This window comes from Rhinolophus sinicus, linkage group LG13 (assembly GCF_036562045.2).
Source record: "Rhinolophus sinicus isolate RSC01 linkage group LG13, ASM3656204v1, whole genome shotgun sequence".
In the NCBI taxonomy this organism is placed as follows: domain Eukaryota; kingdom Metazoa; phylum Chordata; class Mammalia; order Chiroptera; family Rhinolophidae; genus Rhinolophus; species Rhinolophus sinicus.
The window spans coordinates 35957876-35980279 of record NC_133762.1 but is presented as its reverse complement, the minus strand read 5'-3'; the positions used below and the strand labels follow the sequence as shown (position 1 = coordinate 35980279).

The 22404-nt window shown below is 40.7% G+C and overlaps 1 protein-coding gene across 6 annotated transcripts in view; it reads left to right on the top strand.

The window, feature by feature from the left end:
• The window catches only part of PHF20 (PHD finger protein 20), a 116270-nt gene that overhangs the window by 37612 nt on the left and 56254 nt on the right, over positions 1-22404 (top strand). For 3 of the 6 annotated variants that reach the window (XM_019733064.2, XM_019733056.2, XM_074317597.1), the window contains exons 3-6: positions 6048-6219; positions 7353-7437; positions 15819-15898; positions 18982-19369. In XM_019733064.2, coding sequence (XP_019588623.2) covers positions 6048-6219; positions 7353-7437; positions 15819-15898; positions 18982-19369 — 725 coding nt within the window. Of the gene's footprint in view, positions 1-3425; positions 3509-6047; positions 6220-7352; positions 7438-15818; positions 15899-18981; positions 19370-22404 lie in introns of all 6 variants that reach the window. The other 3 variants (XM_074317599.1, XM_074317598.1, XM_074317600.1) reach the window with 3 other exon arrangements.

Sequence of the window (22404 nt, the reverse complement as noted above, 5' to 3'; positions counted from 1 at the left end):
TGTGGCTTCTTGGTTGGCTTAGTGACCAGTTATACCACTTGCCTAAATTAAGGTCCCCATAGTAACCTAGTTTGCTATGACGTTTAGGTTCGCTGACCTTTCCGAGTTGAACTTTGGATAAATATGAGTTCTTGATACTTTTTGGCTTTGGGTAGAAACCTGTTTTGTTACTAATTTAATTTTGTTATGGTGAGCACAGCACATGAGCGTATATCCCCTCTAATCCGACCATTTTCTCTTGGTCCGACACAACATGGATATCATTGGTTTATTTCGATGATTCACCTTGGTTTGTGTGTATATTCCTATTGCCGATTTATGGCTCTAGGTATTCATCAAGTCTTTAAAAATTACATTTGATAAACACTTATCGAATGCCTAATATATTCAGAACACTCTGGAAGAAATTTAAACGTTTGGCAAACACCTCTCTTCATCAGGCTCAGCCCAAGTGCTAAGTTGTCTTTAAAGCCACTTTCCAACCCTCTAGTACCTTATGGAAAAGTTTGAAGTGGGTTCCCAGTTGGTTGCTGCCTCTGAAGGGAGCAGAGGAAGTAGATTTGGCTAATTAAGGAGACTGGGAAGAGAGTGGTAGGAAATGTACTTTAAAAGGAGAAGGGTCCATTCAGGTGCTTCAGAGGGGTTAGGGGAGAACATGTAGATGCTTAGATTCTCCAGCCCAAGTGTGCCACGGAAGGGCAGTGCCTCTCTTCCATCTGGTCCTGGTTATGGGTACAGACAGGCCAGAGAATTCTAGGGCTGTCCTCCTTTCCCGTTAGAGGTCTCGAGTGTTCTTGGTCTCTTTGCTTGTGGAAAGGGGTGGGGAATTCCAAGGAGTCCACCAAACTTCGCTTTGGGCTCTAGTCGTCCTAGATGCTCTGATGTTTGGTCATCTGTTTAGTCAACTAGCAGTTTTTCTCAGAATGTAAACTTAGGAATGTTTGTTGAATAATGGAATTAATAGGGCATAGTTTCTGCCCTATAAAGTGCTTAACGGTCTAGTGTTTGTATTTGTCATTTAAGTCCTGTTTGTAACTTGAGTTTGAAATGTTTTCATTGAGTTTTCAGCTCTTTTCTTCAAAGGTAAACTATAGATTTTGAACACTTATATTGTATCTGATGATTATTTGAAACTCTCTTTCTAGTTTAGGCAAATTTAGCTCAAGAATAGGTAGAACACTTGTCCAGACTGGTAACCACAGAAGTAATGGAAATGGTAGATCAAGAGCTATCTTATGAAAAGGCTCCAGAGGAAGTAGTTTCATAGAAAATGAAATAAAGCTTTCTAGTTTAGTCTATGAGGTTAGCATAGCCTAACACTAAAATTGGGCAGGAAGGTCTTAATACAAGGAAACTTGGATAAATCCTACTTATAAAAGAAACACAAAACTTGTCAATAATATACTAGAACCTCACACAGACACTTATTAAGTGAATGACACATGCAATCAACTATGACTTATTTTAGCAGGGTAATGATAACAAATTAAGAAATCTTATTATATTCGTAGAGTAACAGAGAAAAGCTGTATAACCATCTTAACAAAGACTGAAAATTCTCAAAACTTATTCTTGACAAACCCTTGGTAAGTTAGGTATAGAGGAAAAAACTTCATAAGCTTGATTAAAGTTATTATACTTAACGATGAAATACTGGAGACATTTTCATTAAAGAGAAGGATGCCAACTATCTCCAATAACTTTTAACATCATCTTGGGAGCACTAATCAATCTGATGATATAAGAAAAATAAATGGCAGGTGTCAGTGTTGAAAATGAGACAGTATAATCATAATTTGAATATGATATGATAGTCTACTTGGGATATGCAAGGGAATTAACTGATAAAACATTAGACAGAGTTGGAATAGTTTCAGAAAAATAAAAACAGTGTAACAAGGTATACAATGAGAATGATGGCTTCCACTTCTGTATCCTATACCCGCCCTACCCCCTATAGGTAACCAGTGTTATTAGTTTCTGTCCATCCTGCCAGTGTTTCTTTATTTAAATACAGGAAAACACCCACATACATTCCTATTTTCCTCTTGCATAACACAAAAGGTATCATAAGATATGCACTGTTCTATAGCTTGCCTTTTAAAACTTAATATGTCTTGGAAATCCTTCTATATCAATTCATAGAGTACATTCTCATTTTATTTTATTTTTTACAGTTGCATCATATTCTATTTTGTGGATCTGCCAAGCAGCACATAAGCCCAATAACCATGAAGCTATTAGTTGATATCTGCCCATTAATACTCTTTAAAACTTTTAATTGAAAAGTATTTCTTTTTACTTACATGCAAGTATTATGTAACTAAATCCTTAAAAAATTCGGACTACAAGCAAAAGTCTCTTGGCCCTTCTCAGTCCTCTCCCCTCCCCTTTTGTTATCAGTTTGGTGTTCAATATCTGCTTCATTCTGGCTAATATTTCCATTAGAAATGTGACTCCCAGCTGCAATGTTAGTTTGGAAACTAGAGTCTCATCAGTGTCTGTTACATGTTGAAGCTGGAAATTCTCTCTCCCCTTTTTTGTTTATACAGATACCAATCTTGTCTCTTCATTTGTTAACCTTGCTGCAGCTTCTCCAGCTCCACTTATAGTTGTCCAAATATTTAGGTTGAACCAGATAAAATTAGTATTTTTGTAGGTGAAAAGCAGTTGATTATCAGCAGTTTCATGTGATTCCCACTAATAGTTTTAAAGCTTAATTGGTGCATGTGTCTTGTTTTCCGTAAGGACAGGGGCCAGAACACGTCTTACAATCCCTTACAAGACCAGGAATTGACTGCCCAGATCAAAGTCATTTAACAAAGTTCGGTTGACTGATGAAGCTGAGTTGTCCCCTAGGCAACTAGCAGTTGTGATCCCTCGAGTCTGATGGGTTGTTCTCTAACATCAACTGTCTGTTCTCTGAAATGCGTTTGGGGTTCTCCATCCTCCATGAGTGACTTGCATCTTTGTCACACTTTAGAGCAGAAGGGAGAACCACCTTCTCCGTAGGAAACTTGCTCACCCCTTGGTTACTGTTGATCCTCCTGGAGAGTTTTATGTAGTCTGCAGGTAGTGGGGTGCCTGTGCCCTGTGACGTGTTTTGAACAAGGAAGAAGCGTTGGGCTCCCCAAGGGCCCAGAGGGTCCTGTAGACTCCGATTGGAGTCGCAGTGGAGTCGTTCGCCTAGGAATTTGGAGTTGATTCTGTGGATCCAAACTACCAGACTTTTAGAAGACACTGAGCAGTGCAAGTTCAAAAGAATTTGTCCTGAGGTTGCCAACTTTTTATTTTGCCAAATAAAGATATTTAAAATAAGTATATAATGATATACTTTTTATAGTTAATACATGCTCATGGTACAGCATTCAAAACATACAAAAGGATATACATTGAATAAAATAAGTCTCATACTTCCTCTCCAGTTTCTTAACTATCCAGTTCCCCTCCCAAGAGGCAAGCCGGTTGCTTGATCATCCTTCCAGAGATAGCCACGCATTTAAACCAGGTACGAATGTATTGGCTCTCTCCCTTCCCCCAGATAAACAGTAGTGCATTCAATACCGTTCTGCATCTTGAGTTATTGTTTTTTTTTCCCCTATTTTTCTTAGAAATCTTTAAAAATCAATACATGGAGAGCTGCCTCATTCTTTTTAATGGCTGCATAATTTTAGTAAGGGTATTAAAAACAGTTACCATTGTTTTAATTTAAAAAGTATATTTAAGCACCAAAACGTTAGGAAGAATGTGTTTTTTGTATAAAGAAAAGTTCTGTAAATTAAATAAATTTAGTTCTGTGAAAAATTAATTTTGTGCATTGATCCAAAGACCTGTGTTTGAAAACTATTGCTAGAGATAGTAAACCATTAAAGAAAGGTCTTTGAATTGGTGTGTGTTAGGACAGGTTGTGTTATTTTAGGAGGGCTCACCAGTCTGGCAGGCTGAATGAATGATAGGGCAAGAGGAGTATTACTGAGATTTCCATGTCCTTCTCCCCATTTCGCAGGGAGGAACCCTCTTTTGTCTCCTACAATTGTACTACTCAGTTCACCAGATCGTACAGTTAACCATTCTGCTGTCAAGACATCTTGTATTGATAGCAGCTGTATGTCAATTGGATTGAAGTAGGGAGACTAGTTTCCGGGCTGTTTATTCCTTCTGTTAATGTTTTTTTGAGCAACTAATGTGTACATAGTACCATTAGGAATTTTGAAAAAAGCATACCCTAGCAGTCCTGTATGAGAAATACCCACATGAAGTGATGGGTTGCTGAAATTGGAATGGGTAGCTGGAGCTTGAGAGCCTCGGCATTGAAGAATTGACAGGACATGTGACCTTTGGGAAGAATAGAAAGAGTGGAATTCATATGCTGAACATTTATTGAATGCCCAGTATCTGCAACCTACTGTGATAGATTATCGCCAAGCAAACTGCCTTGGAGGATACGTGTAGGATTGAAGAGGACACAGTTTGCAGACGCGAGGAGGAGACCTATTCATTTAGGTAGCACATATTTATCAGGACAGCAGGGTATAAGAAAGGAAGGAAATGGTGTAAATCCAAGTTGTAGGGAGAAAATATTGGTAGAGTCTAAACTTTCTCAATCTAGAACAGCAGTCTGATTAATAGAGCAATTGCATGCAATATTTATTTTTCTTTATTTTTGACCATTTATTTATTTTTGGAATGAACAATAAATACATTTATATGTTGAAAAATGAAAAAGTATTGAAAGGTGTAATGCAAAAAGTCTCTCTCACTTTTGCACTTCCCTGTCCCCATACCCAGTTCCCCTCTTAGTCAGGTTTAAATGCTGGAAACAGTAACCACTCTGGGTGTTTTAACCACAAAAGGATTTAACACAAGCAGTTGGGTACTTAGAAAATTGTTGGAAGGGTTGGAGGAGTGGGGCTCAAGGGGGCTGCCCTTAGAGTATCAGTTTGAAGGACCCACCGCTGAAGCTGTGATCTAGAGCTCAGGAAGTCACTACTGCCACTGCCATCTCCACCACTGCTGCTTGACACTCGGAAAGCCAGTGCCTAGACATTAGCCCCTTGCTACTGCAGACCAGCATATCAGTATCACTTGGGAGCTTGTTTAAAGTTCTTAGGCCCTTGGGCTACCTACTGAATCAGAATCTGCATTTTAACAAGATGCGCTGAGGATTTGTTATTACTTGAAAGCTTGAGAGGCTCTGCACTGGAGCCTTGGTTCTGGCCACTGTAGTTGCCGCCAAACCCATAGGTCTCTGTGACCTTGATTGCCATTTGTAAGGGAGTTAGGGAAATGTAGTTGTTGGTTTTCCCAGCTCTCAGTCTAGGAGGAGGGGGAAATGGAGATTGGAAGAGTCTATCTACTGAACTGACCATCCTTCCACAAGAAACCACTGTTAGTTTCTTGTTTATCTTTCTGGATATTTTATGCATATTTAAGCAGATATGAATATTCTTTTTAATTAAAAAAATAAACAATAGCTTACCATACATAGTGTTCTGCACCTTGCTCTTTTCATTTAATAGTTCATCCTGGGGGAGCTTTCCATATCATGGCATAGAACCATCTTGTTCTTTTTAATACCTGCATGGTAATCCACTTTATGGATTTCAAAAATCCTTAAAATTGAGACTGTCTAATACAGTCTGGGTTGCATGGTCATTCTTATTTGTTGGAACATGTGAAATATAATATAGTTGTTAAATGTTTACTTACTTCCTGTCTCCTTTGTGCTCAGGTCTTGTGTGTCTGTTACCTTGTTTAACCTTTACTCCCACCCAGTGTGCTGGTATCCTTCCTCCACTTCACACGAGGGAACTTTGTAAACTTAACCTAATAGTTCATAAACTAAGGAGTATCAAGGTTGGAATTCGAATCCCATGTCTGTTAGCCTCCATAATTTGTGATTTGACCAGTTATGCAGAGCCTCTAAATGGTAGTATTTATTTGGTACTTTGGTAATCTACTCCTTTGGAAAGAGGTTTGGAAGGATACCATTTTAGGTAAGTTGGGTGGGTATTAAAGGCATTTTAAATTTTTTTTTTCTGACTCAGGTATCCAGCTCACATAGAAGATATTGACTACGAAGAAGGAAAAGTACTCATCCATTTCAAGCGTTGGAACCATCGTTACGATGAGTGGTTCTGCTGGGACAGTCCTTATTTACGCCCTTTAGAGAAAATACAGCTGAGGAAAGAGGGTTTACACGAAGAGGAAGGATCTTCTGTGAGTAACAGATCTGGGAAGTTCTGTAATAAGAGGGACGGGCCATTGGGTACTTTGTGTTCTAGCCTTTGATGTTCAGTATGAAAGTCAGTAGCAGCTGGGGAACAATCTTTATTTAGGCCTGAAGTTGCAACCCTGAGATCCCCAGGGCACCTGGGGCTCTTGAAGAATCCCAGTTGTCGTCTGCTGGTATGATATTGCCGTGTCAGCTCATAAACATTTGGTTGAGCCTGCATTGATGAGGAATGGGGACCATGTATTTCTCTTTTACACCACTGTACGAGTATCCCTTTGGTCATTTATTAAGCTGATCTGCTACTTGATCATTTATTAAGCAGTCATGCCATGTCAAGTACTGTGCTAGCTTCATATCAAGGTCTTTTATAAGCCCTTGAAAAACCTGGAATTGATTGGACTCCATTCCTATTGTCTAAATTTCATCACTATTCTTGGAGCTTTTATTGACTTCAGAATGAAGGATGAAGTTTTGAGTTTTTTAAATAGACATTGAGACATCTATAGAGATCCTGCTGCCTTTGGATCTGACTCAGCCCTGGATTCTGTTTTCCATTTTAACTCAGACGAGGGAACTTGAACTCTCGATAGCCTCCTCCTTCCCCCCACCCCCCATTTAGGATTGTTCACTGTTGTCCAATTTGATTGCTCCGTATTTATTCTACAAAATGCAAACTGTGTACTAGGAAAACAGTATGAAATATTAAAAGTGAGTGGGTGCTTCCTTTGGCAAAAGACCCTTTCAGAGTGTGAGTGGCTGTAGGTGGCATGAATGCTTCTTCCCTCACGATGAGGTAGCCTCCTTCCAGCCTGTGTACTGCATGTGTTTCCTGGTGGTCCTGCGCTCTTACACTCACTTTCACGGTCAGGGTAGGATTATCATCAGTGCTGTGCTGCGCTGCGCTGCCTGCACCTCCTCGGATGGGGAAAGTCTGGTATCCAGCCGCTTTGTTGTGACACCTACTACTGAACAGCAAAAGTATCTTCCTCCATCCAGTCACCATCTCCCCTTCCCACTCTTGTGAATTTCAACCTCTTTTATGAATTCTGGTTCTGTGTGTGTCCTGTGAAATTAGATTGGTAACAGGATCTTTTTTTTTTCCCCCCATGTTTTTTAGGAATTTCAAATAAATGAGCAGGTCCTTGCTTGCTGGTCTGATTGTCGTTTTTATCCAGCCAAAGTCACTGCTGTTAACAAGGACGGTAAGGCATTTGAGTTGTAATGGTTTTTACTCACGACTTAGGGGGGAGTTTGTAATATTAGAGTTGGATAATATATTTTCAAATGTATTTGTTGCCTAGAAGTCCCCTCTCCAAATTAATCACTATGTCAAGAGTTAGGAAGAAATTACAAATGGAGAGAAAGCTGGGTTAAATAGGGTAGTTGGATTCTTTGCCGTCTTAATTTTAGTCATTGTTTTCTAATACAGTCATGGTTCATCTGTCACTCTCCTGGAAAGGGTGTAGGTTCTTGCTGTCTAGGAGTTCCTAATATAATTGTTGAAATAAGCCCCTAATATTCCTTTTACTTACTGTGAATAGCCTAGAAATGAATACCAACAGACATTTCTTAAAAATGTGCTTTGTGGATGCAAGGTGACTGAGGGTGGTCTGTTATATCAGAGTTGCTAGTTGAAATTGGGGTGCTGGGATTTAGAGCACCGTGTTGGGATGCCTTTGCCAGAGTTTAGAACACGTGAGGAGTCAGACCAGGGACTGTTACCCAAAAAGGCTCATTTTGCTAGTACAAAGGCAAGAGGAGGGTCATGAAAATAATACTGTGTTTCCCTGAAAGTAAGACCTAGCCGGACAGTCAGCTTTAATGCGTCTTTTGGAGCAAAAATTAGTGTAAGACCCGGTTTTATTTTACTATAATATAAGACCGGGTCTTATTTTACTATAAGACTGGGTATACTATACTATACTATACTATACTATACTATACTATACTATACTATAATAAAGACCGGGTCTTATTTTACTATAAGACCAGGTCTTACATAATATAAGACGGGGGGGTGGGGTGGGGGTGGTTCTTATTTACTATAAGACCGGGTCTTACATTAATTTTTGCTCCAAAAGACGCATTGGAGCTGTTTGTCCGGCTAGGTCTTATTTTTGGGGAAACAGGGTATGTGTGGTCAGTATCTTGACACAGACAACAGACTGTGGGTCCAAGTGATACTTTACTTTTAGCATTTTCTACCAGGATGTTTACAGTATGTCCATGATCTCTGTAGTACCTATATAGGGTAATCAGGCCTCTTAGTACTACTGTTAGGGGTGACTAAGCCAGATTGACTTTGCATTCAGTGAAGTTACTCAAGTACTTACTCAGTTCTCTGCTAAATGTTGGCCCTTGCGCTGACCAAGAAATTTTGTCTGAGAATAGGTTGAAATGGTTAAAAATGAACATATATTTGCACGTAGCAGCAATTTTAGTTTCTCTGTTGCCCCACCTCCACCATCCAGCTGTTAGACCAATGTGGGATAATAGGTGTAGGTTAACTCCCGTGCCAGATGTAGGTTACCCTCAGGCCTCCAAAGGCAGATTGTATCTTCTAAGTTGTCTAAGCAGTTGCTGATCCTCCAGTTCGTGGTTCATTATGTCTTTTTGGATAGTCCCTTGTTTCCTTAGATTCCTTTTATAAGCTTGTGTTCAAAATAAAAACCTCTGTTATAATTTTCATATGTATCACATTAACCTTAAAACTTATTTTAGAGGAAAGCTTATATGTTATTAAACTGTCTCAAATCCCTTTAGTAAAAGATATAATTCACTTTTTCAGTCTCATTTTCAAGATTAATAATTTTTTCTGCTCTTACTGGGTTTAAATCATCTGGTATGAAATACAGGTGTCCTTCATGTACATAGATGTGTTCCTGAAAGTCTGTTAGGTTGATTTATCCTGATCAAGTCTTATTTTCCCCCTGAATAATATCCATTGGAGGCATACCTCCTTGAGAAAATGGCTGCCCCTTGGAGGAGATGAAAGTTGTGGGTGGTAATATGGGTAACTGTAGGTAAAGGAGGTAGCAGAAAGGAAGCAACATTTTTCTTTTGTTCCAGTGATGTCCCAGAGTCATGTGGAGGACAGAAATGAGATGAAGGTGATTGGATGAGGGAGTAGCAGTTTGAGGGGCAGTTTGAGGAAGAGGGATTGGGGAGCCCTGGGAGCTCTCACAGAGAGGGGAGTGGCTTGGTGGAGGCAGGACGTGCTCAGGAACCTCCTGGGTGTATCTAATATCTGCAGAGTCCAGAGCTTGCCATCATGGATGAAAGCAAAACACCACCACCTACTAGTTCAAGGCAGAATGAAGTAGGTGTAGAGATGGAGCCACCAGAGGAGGCAGGGCAGGAACAGATGGTGTAGATAAATCATAAGGGGAGTGGGGAGGGACCCCTGTGTACAGTTAATGGTTTTTGTGTGTGGGTGGGTCTGAAACCTTTTGAAATAATCCTTTAAGGACTAAAAGTCATTGGCCACATTATCAGCCATAGTTAATTAAGGTTTTTAAATGTCTTTTAAATTGGGGCAACCAGAGCTTTACAAGTTGTTTTAAAACTCTTTTCAGTTTATTTCCTCCATGAGCTAAAATTATAGGAGGGAGAGTCTTGAGGTAATGGTTATTTGTTCCTTAAAAGGTCATTTGCTCTCCTAATACATTGGTTCTATAAGCTCCAAATTTTGTCCCTTGAATTTTAGTTAATTGAAGGACGCTGGAAGAGAGGGGAGATTTCTGCCAGAACCTGTTTTCCTGAGTTCTTGAGTCTGAAGTCCTGTATTAAGCTGCTACCCTTACTGGTTCTGGAGACAAATTGGAAAGGGGAGGAGCGAAAGGATGTAGGGGAGGGGAAGTCCTGAAAGTTAGTGGAACTGGCTGGGTGGTGTTGTGAGGGAGAGGTAGTCTTTGTGGGAGCTCAGATATTCTGAGGTGAGGTTATGACTCTTGGGTGCTGCCTTTGGGTTAGATTTTATCTGGGAGCAAGCGGACAGTTTCTAGTTCATCATGCGTTGCTCTAGCAATTGCAGAATTGGGAGGGACAATGCTGGGCTCTCTTTTCACTCTTTTTCTGGTATTTTCTGTCCTGCCTCCATTTCATCTGTAACAGGGGCCACCACAGCTTAATGGTGCTGTGAGTAGAAGCTCTGCTGGCACGGTGCCCCTTTATTTCCTGTAAAAGTCGTTCTGTCTTGTTGGCGCTGCCAGGAGTAGGTCCGGGATGTAGCGAAGTCACACTGTGTAGATTCATCTTTGGAAGGTTTGGTCTGGTTTTCTTGCCACTCTTAATCTCCTTGGTGGTTTTGCTGAGGCTGAGCATTGACTGAGCAGGGTGCTGGACGGGGGGCTCTAGCCGGAGTGGAGAGCAGTGGCTGCTGGCATGGGGAGCCTGGCATGATTGAATTACAACTGAATAGTGACTTGAGAGTTTCTTAAGGGAGTTATTTATTTAGCCCTGGGAAACTGGGGAGGAGGGCCATGCCATGTTATTTAGCTCTTTTCACCTGGAATGGTTCTTTGGCAGTGGTAGTTAAGCATCGGTTAGTGTGAAGGCAGTCACACCTGGTAGCTTTGTAGACCCTCAGTCTGTGTTGGAGTGAAAGATGGAATTCTGCTTCTAGGGAATCTTTGTTCCGAAGCCATCTCTGGTGAGTTGACCTCAGTTGTTTGCTGCGGCTACTCAGCTCCCCCTTTTTTTACACTGGGGGTGGCAGAGCCACTTTTCTGTCAGGGCTTTGTGCCCCCAGCCGTGGAGGACTTTGCTCTGCAAAGTGTTGTCTCTGGGGGAAACTGAAAGTAGGTTCACATTTACAACAAAATGAGGAATTGTTCCTTCCTGTTGATCTGTGGTTCTTTAGCTCTGAGTGAGCGGGCTAATCAGGTCCCCCTTCCTTACCGTTATGCGTATTCTTAGACCTTGTGCGTCCCACCCTCGTCCCAGGTCAGTTTCTTTGACGTAGTGCGTGAAGTCTGTATAATGAGAGATTCTGTGGAAATGGTTTTATTTCTAGAGTCTGTGGTTGAAGCAGTTGCTATTTTTTGTTTTCTTCATGCTGTCTGTGACTGATTCATTTGAAACATGGGCATGTTGGGACTATGCGAACAGCTTTGCCCAGAGATAAAAGGAAGATTTAGGCCCACTTATGCCAGTGCTAGCTTGGCTCTTATCTTCCGTGGAGGAGAGAGGTTGGTGCTTCCGTTTTAAAGTGACTTGGGGATGATGATAATTAGAACCACTTATTGATCCCTTGCTCTGTGACAGACCCTTTGCTAAGCAATGTCCATATCTGATCTCAGTTTGTTCTTCACACAAACGTGGAAAGGTTGTTGCCATCAACTTCATCCTCCTTTTAAAGATGAGGAACTAAGCTCACAAGAAAAATGCTTGAGGTTACAGAGCACATACATAAATGGTAGAGCTAGGATCTGAATGGAGGGCTGTGTGACGCCAGAATTCCTGAACTTCAGTGCCCATAGTACCACGCTGCCTCTGGGAAGCAGGGTGTTTCTAAACAGCAGGACTTGTCAGTTAGGGCAGGTGTTCACTGAACTGAGGGAGGGAGGGAGGGGGGAGGAGAAGAGAGAGAGAGGGAGAGGGAGAGGGAGAGGGAGAGGGAATGCTTATGCACGCATGCGCCTGAGATAGTGGTAGGGTAGGTGGGTGTAGATGGTCTGTACTTTCTGGAGTCTGGTGGTGCCTTTAGAGCCTTGACTGGGAGACAGTCTCTAGTCCAGTCCCTGCTTGGTGATTATAGGCAATTCACCGTCCTTGCTCTGGACTCATTTGAGCAATTAGAAGCTGAAGAAGAAATCGGACTACATGAGCATTTTTTGAAATTGTTGGCCACAGAACCTAAGCCCATTATATAAAAATTGCTGAGAAGAAAAGACTACGGGAAGGGAAAGTGTGCCTGCAGATGGGTGCACATCCCTCTGCCCACCCACTGAGGCACATCTGTGGAAACATCAGTACTTTGAGAAACCATGTTTGAAAACTCTGAGTCTCCCATCCATGACATTCTGGAATTCTCTGATTCCTGGAGAAGGAGTGGGATAGAGAAAAGGCCCTGGAGTCACAGGTATGGTAGATTTCAAGAGCAACAGAACTCTGTCCTATCCAGAGTGACCTGTGTATCCCTTGGTCCTAGAGAAGATGAGCTTGCGATAACATCTCCAGTTTGGTCCTTACATCCCTTCTGCTATTACTGATTGCTATAATTTGTCTGATATGCTGAGTTCTTAACTTCCGGAGAGGCAAGGCTGGGAAGCTTTGTTTCACTTGGTAATGTAAGGACAGGGGCTTCTCTTTATTTATTTATTTATTTTTTAACAGGACTTTATTGGGGAACACTCTACTTCCAGGCCTTTTTTTTTTTCCAACTCAAGTTGTTGTCCTTTCAATCTCAGTTGTGGAGGGTGCTGTTCAGCTTCAAGTTGTTGTTCTTTCAGTCTTAGTTGTGGAGGGCGCAGCTCAGCTCCAGGTACAGTTGCCCTTGCTAGTTGCAGGGGGTACAGCCCACCATCCCTTGTGGGAGTCGAACCGGCAACCTTGTGGTTGAGAGAACGCGCTCCAACCAACTGAGCCATCTGGGAGGCAGCTCAGCTCAAGGTGCCGTGTTCAACCTTAGTTGCAGGGGGCAGAGCCCAACATCCCTTGCGGGACTCGAAGAGTTGAACTGGCAACCTTGTGGTTGAGAGCCCCCTGGCCCATGTGGGAATCGAACTGGCAGCCTTTGGAGTTAGGAGCATGGAGCTCTAACCACCTGGGCCACCGGGCCGGCCTGGACAGGGGCTTCTTAAGGGAGCCTGAGCCAGGAGGCCTTTGTGTTAAGGACACGCTTATTTTGAATTCTGTCGTTTACATGTTATTGTTTAGATGTTGTTTATGGCCATGGGAGAGCTTTATTGTCAGCCATCCATGGGAGAGTTCAATGGGAAGACATTATTTTAGTTATGTATGAAACCATTAAGGTAGATTTGGGGCCTCTCTAGGCCACCGTTGTCCATGGGATGTGTTGTTTTGTTCCCAAAGTCCAAGTTAGAGAGTGTGTATGATCAAGGGAGAAAGTTTCAAGATGATCCCTTGTAGTCCTTTGGAAGTGAAAACGGTCAGGGTTGGGATATTGCCGTCTAAGGACAGTGGCCCTGAGCACCTCTGGCTATAGTTTGGGTCATTTGCAAGTGGCCAGTTGTGCTCTGGGTCTGTGGTTTGGACTTTCGGCTAAAGGACCTGGGGAATAGGCAGTGTGGGGAGGTGGGAGGAGAATTGGTCAGAGGTCAGCAGATAGGCTTGTATCCTAATCGTAGCTCTGCTTCAGACTTATCATGGAACTTGGGGCACAGCCCTTCATCTAAGCTGTCCTTTCTGAGCCTGTCGTCAAGAGTAAGCTTCAAAATTGACCTCAAATAGCTGAAAAGGTACTGTTGGATAGTATTACTTAATGACGTCCTTCTGATATTTGACAAGTCTGTAAAAATCGACAGTTTTCATTTTGATGTAGCTGATGCTGAATTTCCTTTGTTGATAAAATAATTGAAAGGATAGGCTTGGGTGGCTTGTTGGCACTCTTAATCGTTAAGATTTCATGAGAATTGGGTGCTTAAGGCCCCCACCCCCATCCGCCAGGCTGGTCAGAGCTGCCCCATGATTACATGTAAAGGGTCTGTTGAGAGTTCCGTAGCATCACCTGTGATTGCTCTGTTGCTTGCCAACACCTTCACCATAGAGGCAGGAAGACAGGAACGCAGACTTTTGTTATGATTACTCATCAGTCAGCGCTGAGCTGCCTGATCTACACAAGAATCCTTTACCATACCATCCAAGCACAGCTATGTATCCTTAATATCTAGCTTGTGTGCTAGCCATTTTCTTTCTGTGTTGGTGACTCTTATGACAAATAATCACTTTTATAATTATTAGGATAAAGATCAGTAAGTATACTAATTGTCTCTGCCCGGGGTTCTCAGACTTTAGTGTGCACTAGAACACCTGAAGGGCTTGTTAAAACACACATTTCTGTGTCGCATTCCCAGAGTTTTTGATTCAGTGTATTGGGGGTGGGGCTGGTAACTTGCATTTCTAACAAGTTACAGGAATTGCTGCTGCTGCTGGTCTGGGGACCAAACTTTGAGAAGCACTGGTCTGCAGTGAGCCAGATGCTACGTGAGGGAGAAACGGGTGTGAAATGTGGTCTCTGGCCTTGCAGAGCCTGCCTTTGAGTTGGGATCTGCCTTCTATATTAAGGCAGATCTGAGTGAGAGGCTGTGCAGGCTGGGTGCCAAATGAGGCGAGAAGCTCGGAGCAGGGAGAAATCTCCAGTAGCTAGGTAGTCAGGAAGCTTTTACAGAACTGTTTGTCATCTGAGTGGGAGGCTTAAGGATCAATGAGTGGCACATTCCAGGCAGGAAAACACTCGATAAATATACATATGAAGGTAGAAATATCACAAGGCAGTTTTAGTTCGTGGGTATGAGAAATAAGTTTTGGCAAATAATTGGGTTCATGTTGCATTTTACTTTGAACACTAGCGAGGAAGACTTTTAATAGAGGTGGCTAGCCATTGACAGGGCCCTATTTAGGATTGGAGGAGAGGTGGGGTGGGCAGAGAATGTATAAGGAGGTAACCAGCCTGTTTTTAATTTTCCTGTTGCATTCTTCTGCTCTCTGTCTTTGGGATTTTATTTTTTTCCTTCCTTGTTGGGTGGAAACTTGATCCTGAAAATTGACCATGTTTACTAATGGTAAACCATTATGTAATTACCACTGGTTCACTGGTAATCTTGACAACAATAACTGAGTTTTTTTTTTTTTTTAATCCCTGGGACAAAAAAAAGAAAAGGGACATCAGTGGGTTCTAAGATGCAGAAGTTTGAAAGTTGGTTTGGGTGCAACTAATGAGAACTTTTGTGGTCGGGTGCCTTATTTGGGAAGATAAAGGTTATTTGGATTTCCAGCTTTATTACTTTTTAGCAGAGAGTGATTTTTGTTGGACATTTGTTTTCTAATGGAATAAAACTGGTAATGAAGCAGGCACCATTGAATGTTTTGGCCAAGTCTCTATTTTTAAATATTCTAACATGAAGGTAATTCGTATGGATCTTGATTAATGTGACCTCTAAAAACATAATACCTTTAGTAGACGGTCATGTTTCCTTGAAAGTTGAAAAGCTATTAAGCCCAGAAAATAAAGATTAAATGATAAAATTTAATAATTCACCAGTAAATAGATAAATCTTCATTTTCCTCACCTTTTCCATTGTTTTACTCCTCTTTGTTCTTGGTTTAAATTCAGTGCAATTTTTATTTTATTTTATTTTATTGAAGCATCATAAAAATGAGTTGTTTTTGATGGATTTTAATCTGTATAGATAAAAAGAAAGGCAAACATACTATTATCTTAGACATAGGTAAGACTGATGTGATTCTCAATTTTTGTGTGTGTGTGTGTGTGTGATTCTCAGTTTTTAAATTTCCATAAGTTTGTTATTGTGGTTGGATCTCCCTTGTGTTTATGCTTTGAAAAGTTTTGTCACCTTCATGAAACTGCAAGTTAAAATCATGATATCTTCTTGAATTTTAGGTACTTACACTGTGAAATTTTATGATGGAGTAGTTCAGACTGTCAAACATATTCATGTCAAAGCTTTTTCCAAAGATCAGGTGAGAAATGTGGTTTTTGTGCTTTGTGGTATGAATAATGCTAACATTGTACTTTTGTTTCTCAAATAAAACATTACATTTGTTTATGATGCAAAGTCTTTGTTTCCTCTATCTGACACGATTTCACCAGAAAGCAATACTCAGATTTTCAGAAATTGTAAATATTTGTCTCTCTCTGCCATTTCCTTTTAACACAGTTTCTTCTTTTCAAAAGCACCAAACACTTGGATACCATTACCTGTTCTGTTTTCCTCATCTTTTCTCAGAAATGTCGTTATTTTTCTCTCTCCATGTGCCCTGTCGCCAAAGCTGTTATCCATCGCAGGGAACTTGCCAAACTGCTTGAGGAGATCTAAGTATGTTGCCTCCTCATCTCACTAACTTTGTCTTTAAGCTCAGGACCATGACACAGGGGTTACAGAGCTACAGTTCAGTGGGATTTGGCAGTTGCTTGGTGCTAGATGTGCCGACGTTGAAAATTTTGTTTCCTGTTGTCGCAGGCATATATTTGCCTGAGCACGGGACTGAGTTTTGATACTGGAAATATTGTGCATACGTATATGGGCCATCTGGAAGTGCTGCCTGCTTTCGTCATGATGTTTTTCTCCTTTAATCTTTTTCATGTTTATGTCTTAATGAAGTAATTGAGGAGAAAGAGAGATCAAAATTTGGATATTGATGTTTTTAAAAGCTGTTACTAATTGTTACTCACCTCTTTGGTGGTTGTTGATGTAACAGTGTTTGGTGATGCTGCAACCTGTTGTGTCTTTTCTTATGATTATCAAATGCTCCTACTTATCACAGACTTTTGTAAATTCTTCTGTACATATATTTAGCAATTTCCAAGGATCATGAACAGGATATCTTTAAAGGTAGCCTCAAGACATTTTTACCTCTTCAGAAAATTGACAAAATTATAAAGCTTCAGCCCCAAAGATGTTTTCTCTTTGATGATTTGCCTCTCAGACATCTAAGGAGATACACTATACCCTAAAACGTTATTTTAGCGTTCGGTTTGGCATTTTTGTGTGTTCCGTTTGTGGAAAGAATTAGTATAGATAGAGGACCATATTAAGAACTTGTTCAGAATTGTCAGATTGTATCCAGAACCTCCCCCAAAGGAAGTCCAGGTCACCATATAACAAACTGTCAACTATTTACTCTGCTGCATTCGCGGTGCTTTGGCTTGGAGCTGGGCACCTTACCTAGTGTGGATCTGTGGGTGCGCTTCAGTTCTCATTTCCCAGATGCCTCTAAGTGTCTCACCTCATCTCAGACCTGGCAGGTGATCAGGCACAGGCCATGGTGCCTGTTTGCTTGGTTTTCTTTTCCGGGAGGACACAATAGTTTGGATAAATGACTTCTCAGCTCTTTTCAACCCTAATAATCTAGGGTTCTGTATTGGCCACTTACAAAGCAAAACTTCTTTGAAATATCTGTCAGACAATTTTTAAAGTTTTTTTTCATATAGTATTAGACTAGATTGAGGTTGCTTCTGTAGGATTAAACTGTCCTAAATATTTTGATAAACTGTGTTTTAGGAACATTTATCTTTCTTTGAAGTTGTAAAAATAATACATATTTGCTCTAGAAAATTAAGAAAATACAGAAAAGCACAAAACAGTAAAAACTTAATTTTATCATCTAGATCCAATTGCTGTTGACTGTTAACATTTTGATGTATATCCTTCTGTGCTTTTTGTTAAGTATTTAAGTGTATACGTATTCTTTTCAAAATTTGAGTCATGTAGCATATTACATAAAAGAGCATTAACTTGCTCTTTTAATGAAATAACATTTTCCAAGCTCCTTAAGGCTGTATGAGAATACGGCTTTTAATAGCTATGTAGTATTCTATAGTATGTATGTAATACTGCTTTGTGTAACCAATTCCCTAATGGTCATTTAAGGAATATTTGTAAATCTGGGTGCACAAGTCTGATTATTCTGTTAGCAGATTCCATTTCTAGGAATTCATTCTAGTTCAAAAATATAAACTGAAGTCTTTCACACAAATTGCCAGTACCCCTGCCCCCCACCCAGGTGGTTCCAGTTTCTATTTCTGCCAGCAGTTATGAGGAATGCTTGTTCTCAAACCTCGCTGCTTTCAGAAAATTTCTGGGACTTGAAAAAATATTTCTGTCTAGGCTCTAACCACAAGGATTCTCCTTGTTTATTAGTTTTCCCTATGGGACAAATTAAACTTTCAGTCAGTGAGTGTTTGGGCGCTCCTTCCTGCTTCTGGGAACGATCTGTGTGCCTAGTGTGTGCTAGGTGCTGGGGGTCTCATATGAACCTGATACGGTAGAGACTGAGGTCGCGAAAGAGAGATGCGCATACGAATAAATTTAATTGTACTGGAAACGTCAGAGCTTTCAGAGCTGGCTTTATTATGAGCCAATCATAACAGGACACAGGATTTTTAGGGTGAATTTTAAAGGCAGTAATTCAGGAGGAAAGTAATCAAGAAGCAGTACTTCTTCCTGATGGACAAAGCCTCAGTAGCTCAGAGACACAGTAGGTGGCTGGTTGGACAGAGCGTAGCTTTTACCCAGTAGAGAAAACAAAGACCCTGTTTCTGGGTTGGAAAATCTTTATAGCTTTCCTGTTCAGCCTCCAGTTACCAGTTTGGGTTCTTCTTCACACAGGGAATCAGTATCCACTGGCAAACAGAGCCAGACCTCTGAAAGGCCCTGTTTCAGTGTAGTCATGCTTGGGATGAGAAGGATGGGGCATGAAGTCATTTTCTTAGAATATCTCTGTCAGAAAGATTGCTTTCCACAAGAGGTCCCTGGGGTAATTGTATGTTCCTTTAATTATTTTCTAGTGACTTATTAATCATAAGGGAGATAGCTCTGTCTCAGAAGAAATTGAACATGACCATTGTTTTCTTTAAACCTAAGATTGATTCTCAAGCCCCAGAGTGTGGGTGGATAATTTTCAGTGGTGCTTTCCATTATGTGACCTGGCGTATGTCCTCTTTAAATTTCTTTGTTTTTTTTCGTAAGTTTGCAAAAAACCATCTGATTTTATATTTTCAAGTAATCACAAAATGTGTTTCATCGCTATTTTGCTCATTTTAGAATATTGTGGGTAATGCTAGGCCTAAAGAAACAGATCACAAAAGTCTTTCGTCATCTCCTGATAAACGAGAGAAGTTTAAAGAGCAGAGAAAAGCCACAGTCAATGTGAAGAAAGACAAAGAGGACAAAGCCTTAAAGACAGAAAAGCGACCCAAGCAGCCTGATAAAGAAGGAAAGTTAATCTGTTCTGAAAAGGGGAAGGTGTCCGAGAAAAGCCTTCCCAAGAACGAGAAGGAAGACAAGGAGAACATTTCAGAAAACGACAGAGAGTACTCGGGAGATACTCAAGTGGATAAGAAACCTGAACATGACATTGTGAAGAGTCCGCAAGAAAACTTGAGGGAGCCGAAAAGAAAACGAGGCAGACCCCCTTCCATAGCTCCTACTGGTGAGTTTCCCAAGTGGGCTCTGCAATGGGCAGTGCCAAAGTGTTCTTCTGTGGCCTTTTGTGGTTCTTTTTCACTTCTATAAGTCAGGCCTTCGTTTTTGTGGCTAACTTGGAATTGTCCTGTGATCTGAAATCAAGTTGTATCTGTGGAGCCAAATTTTAAGGGTGATTCATATCCACGTGAACATAAGTTGGGAAATATGTCTGTGACTGAGCTTCTAGGGTGATAGATAACTGTCCACTAGATACTTCAGCTTATATCATAAAACCTAATGAGCTGAGACCTTCTGCTTGTGGCTATTTAAATGATCTCAGTTTAAGTAAGCTTAATAGAACCTGAGATCAAGAAATACAGTTTTCATGAGAGACATGAAAGAGAAAAGGAGAAGTAAAATAGGTGTGGACGTCTGAAGGAGGTGGAGCCAGAGAACACTGGAAGACATGGGTGCATTTGAAATGGAGCTCTGGAGAGTGATTACTGATTGGGAATTTTTAGTCTAAATAAGCTGAGATGGTTACTTGGTAAGAGTCAAGGTTAGAGGGCACAGATTTAGGGAAGAATGCACAGCTCTTTTAAAAAATTTGAAATTTGAAATTATTCTAATCAAGAATGAAACACACCTGAATTTCTTCCTAAGCCAAACAGTCCTCTAGATTGATTCAGTGGCATGAAGAGCCCCAGGATCTCTAGACTGAGCGCCACCTATTGGCAGTGGTCTTCAAACATTGTTGCTTGCATACATGAATTTGGAAAAACTCTGAAGCCCCTAGCACAGTCTAAAGTGATACCTATTTTTTCTCACAAGTTTAAATAGTTGCAAAAGATATATATGTGTGTGTGTGTGTGTGTGTGTGTGTGTGTGTGTGTATATATATGTATATGTATGTATATGTATATAATATAAAATTTATTTTCAGCAAAACTAGAGGTAGCTCTTTCATTGTTTCCATATGCTGTAGAACGCAAAGTTAGTCCCATCGATCCAGACAGCTACACTAGATCATCAGACTTAATTTCTGTGACAAAAAGTCTACCTTAATTTACTTGGAATGAATGTATTACGACTCATTCCCTGTAGGCAGCTTCTCACATCTGAGTTCTAATTTTAAGGTATGAAAAGAGGTAGATTGATTTCTTTACAGATGAAATAAGGCACCTACCTCCCCTTTCAGTGGTTGTAACTGGATTTCGCCCTCAAGAGCTGAGCATGCTGTGGACCTTATATCTGGGATAATTAATAACCTTATCTATGGAATAAATAATATAAAAATACACATTTATTTTGCTAAAATAAAAAAGAAAAAGCTGAACATGCTGGAATTGTCCCTAGACAAATCTAGGGCCTAGACATGTGCTGTCCAGTATGGTAGCCACTAGCCACATTTGGCTATTGACCACTTGAAAAGTGGCTAGTCTAAATTGAGATGTGCTGTAAGTGTGTAAAATACACAGCGGATTTTAAATAGTACCAAAAAAAACAACCCAACAAAAAACAAAAAAGCAAGAATTTAAAATATCACAATAATTTTTATATCGATTACATGTTGAATACTTTTAGATACATTGGATTAAATGAAATACAGTCTTAAAATTAATTTCGTTTTAACTTCTTAATGTGACGAAAGCTACATTCATGGCTTACATTTGTGTCTCTTATTATATTTCTGTTGGACAGCACTAGCCTGAATTCACTCACTGGCTTTCTCAGCAGAGTTCTGGGAGAGAATTAATCCCAAATGTTCAAGGCATCCGTTATCTGGGTTGAATTGACTTCTCTCCTGTGCATTGAGCATAGTTATAAACCACCTTGGCTGAATTCAGGAAATAACCTGTGTGTTTGGTGTTCACATGAGGACCCTAGTTGAGAAGGTCTAGGGGTTTGGGACCTCTGGACAGTGTACCGTGTTAAGATGTGGGATGAGTGAGAGGCAGACCTTTTTATGTAAGTGGGAGAAGGACACTTACGCGAGGAGAGGTGGGAAATGTGAACTGGCAGAAATCTAATGTGTCCCCATCTCAGTTTAGGAAAAGAGTATATGTGGGAATTGAGTTTTCTGAAACTGATTCCTCTTTAGCTATTCATGCTTTGGCTTGTACCTTCTGGAGTGTGTACTGGAGTAGTTGCACTTCACTTTCCAAACTGCTCTTATGAAGCCACATGATTTCATTCAGATAAAATAAAGGCCATTCAGTGTATCGCTTTTATTTTGTAAATGTAAGATTTCATACCAGGTAGGATCAATTTAATAGAGAAATGGTGTATTCCAAATTTACTGTTAACACTTGTCTGAGGCTTTCCTCCGCAGTCAGAATCTGGATTAGGGTCTGAGAATGTGACTTGTTAAACAACTTGCCCAGGTTATTATTATTGTTGTAAGACAAGTTTGGGCAACGCTGAAGTTCTGTATAGTCAGCCCCAGTTTGTATCAAAGTGAAGAAGTCTTGCCAAATATCTGATGTAGTTCAAGTCCCCTTTAAAAATTGCTTGGGATAAGTTCATTGACTCCGTGGGTCCTTGAGCTGTCTGGATTGTACAGATTTGATTGGGAACAGGATCTGAGCTATTTAAGGATTGTTTGTCTTTGTGTTTAATTTGGAATGTGTGTGATCTCCAAGTTCCCACCACGTGGAACAAAATAGTGTTGGCACATTGGGAAGACTGAACACAGGAAGAGCCAAGGATTTCAGCCCTCAGCAGGTCAGCCTCCTCAGAGCTCAGCCCAGTTTCTTGTTTGGCCATTTGTGATGGCAGCTCTGAAGCTACTGGTGTTAGATGAGTCTTTTCTCCCCTTCCGCTCCCATTTCTTCTCCTTCCTCCCTCTTCCCCTTTCCCCCTCCCTCTCCTCCCAACCTTCATTAGACCCTTTAGCCCTGCCTTCACCCAAAGCGTCCCAGTTTTTTTCTTTTGTTTTTTCTTTTGCCTGCCTTTCATATTCTCATCTTTCCTGATTGGGCGAGAGCTTCTTAAGTGTTAGACTTAAAAATAAAGAGTGAGTACTGTCCAAGGGTTTAGCGCCTGCACTGCTAAGTTTTG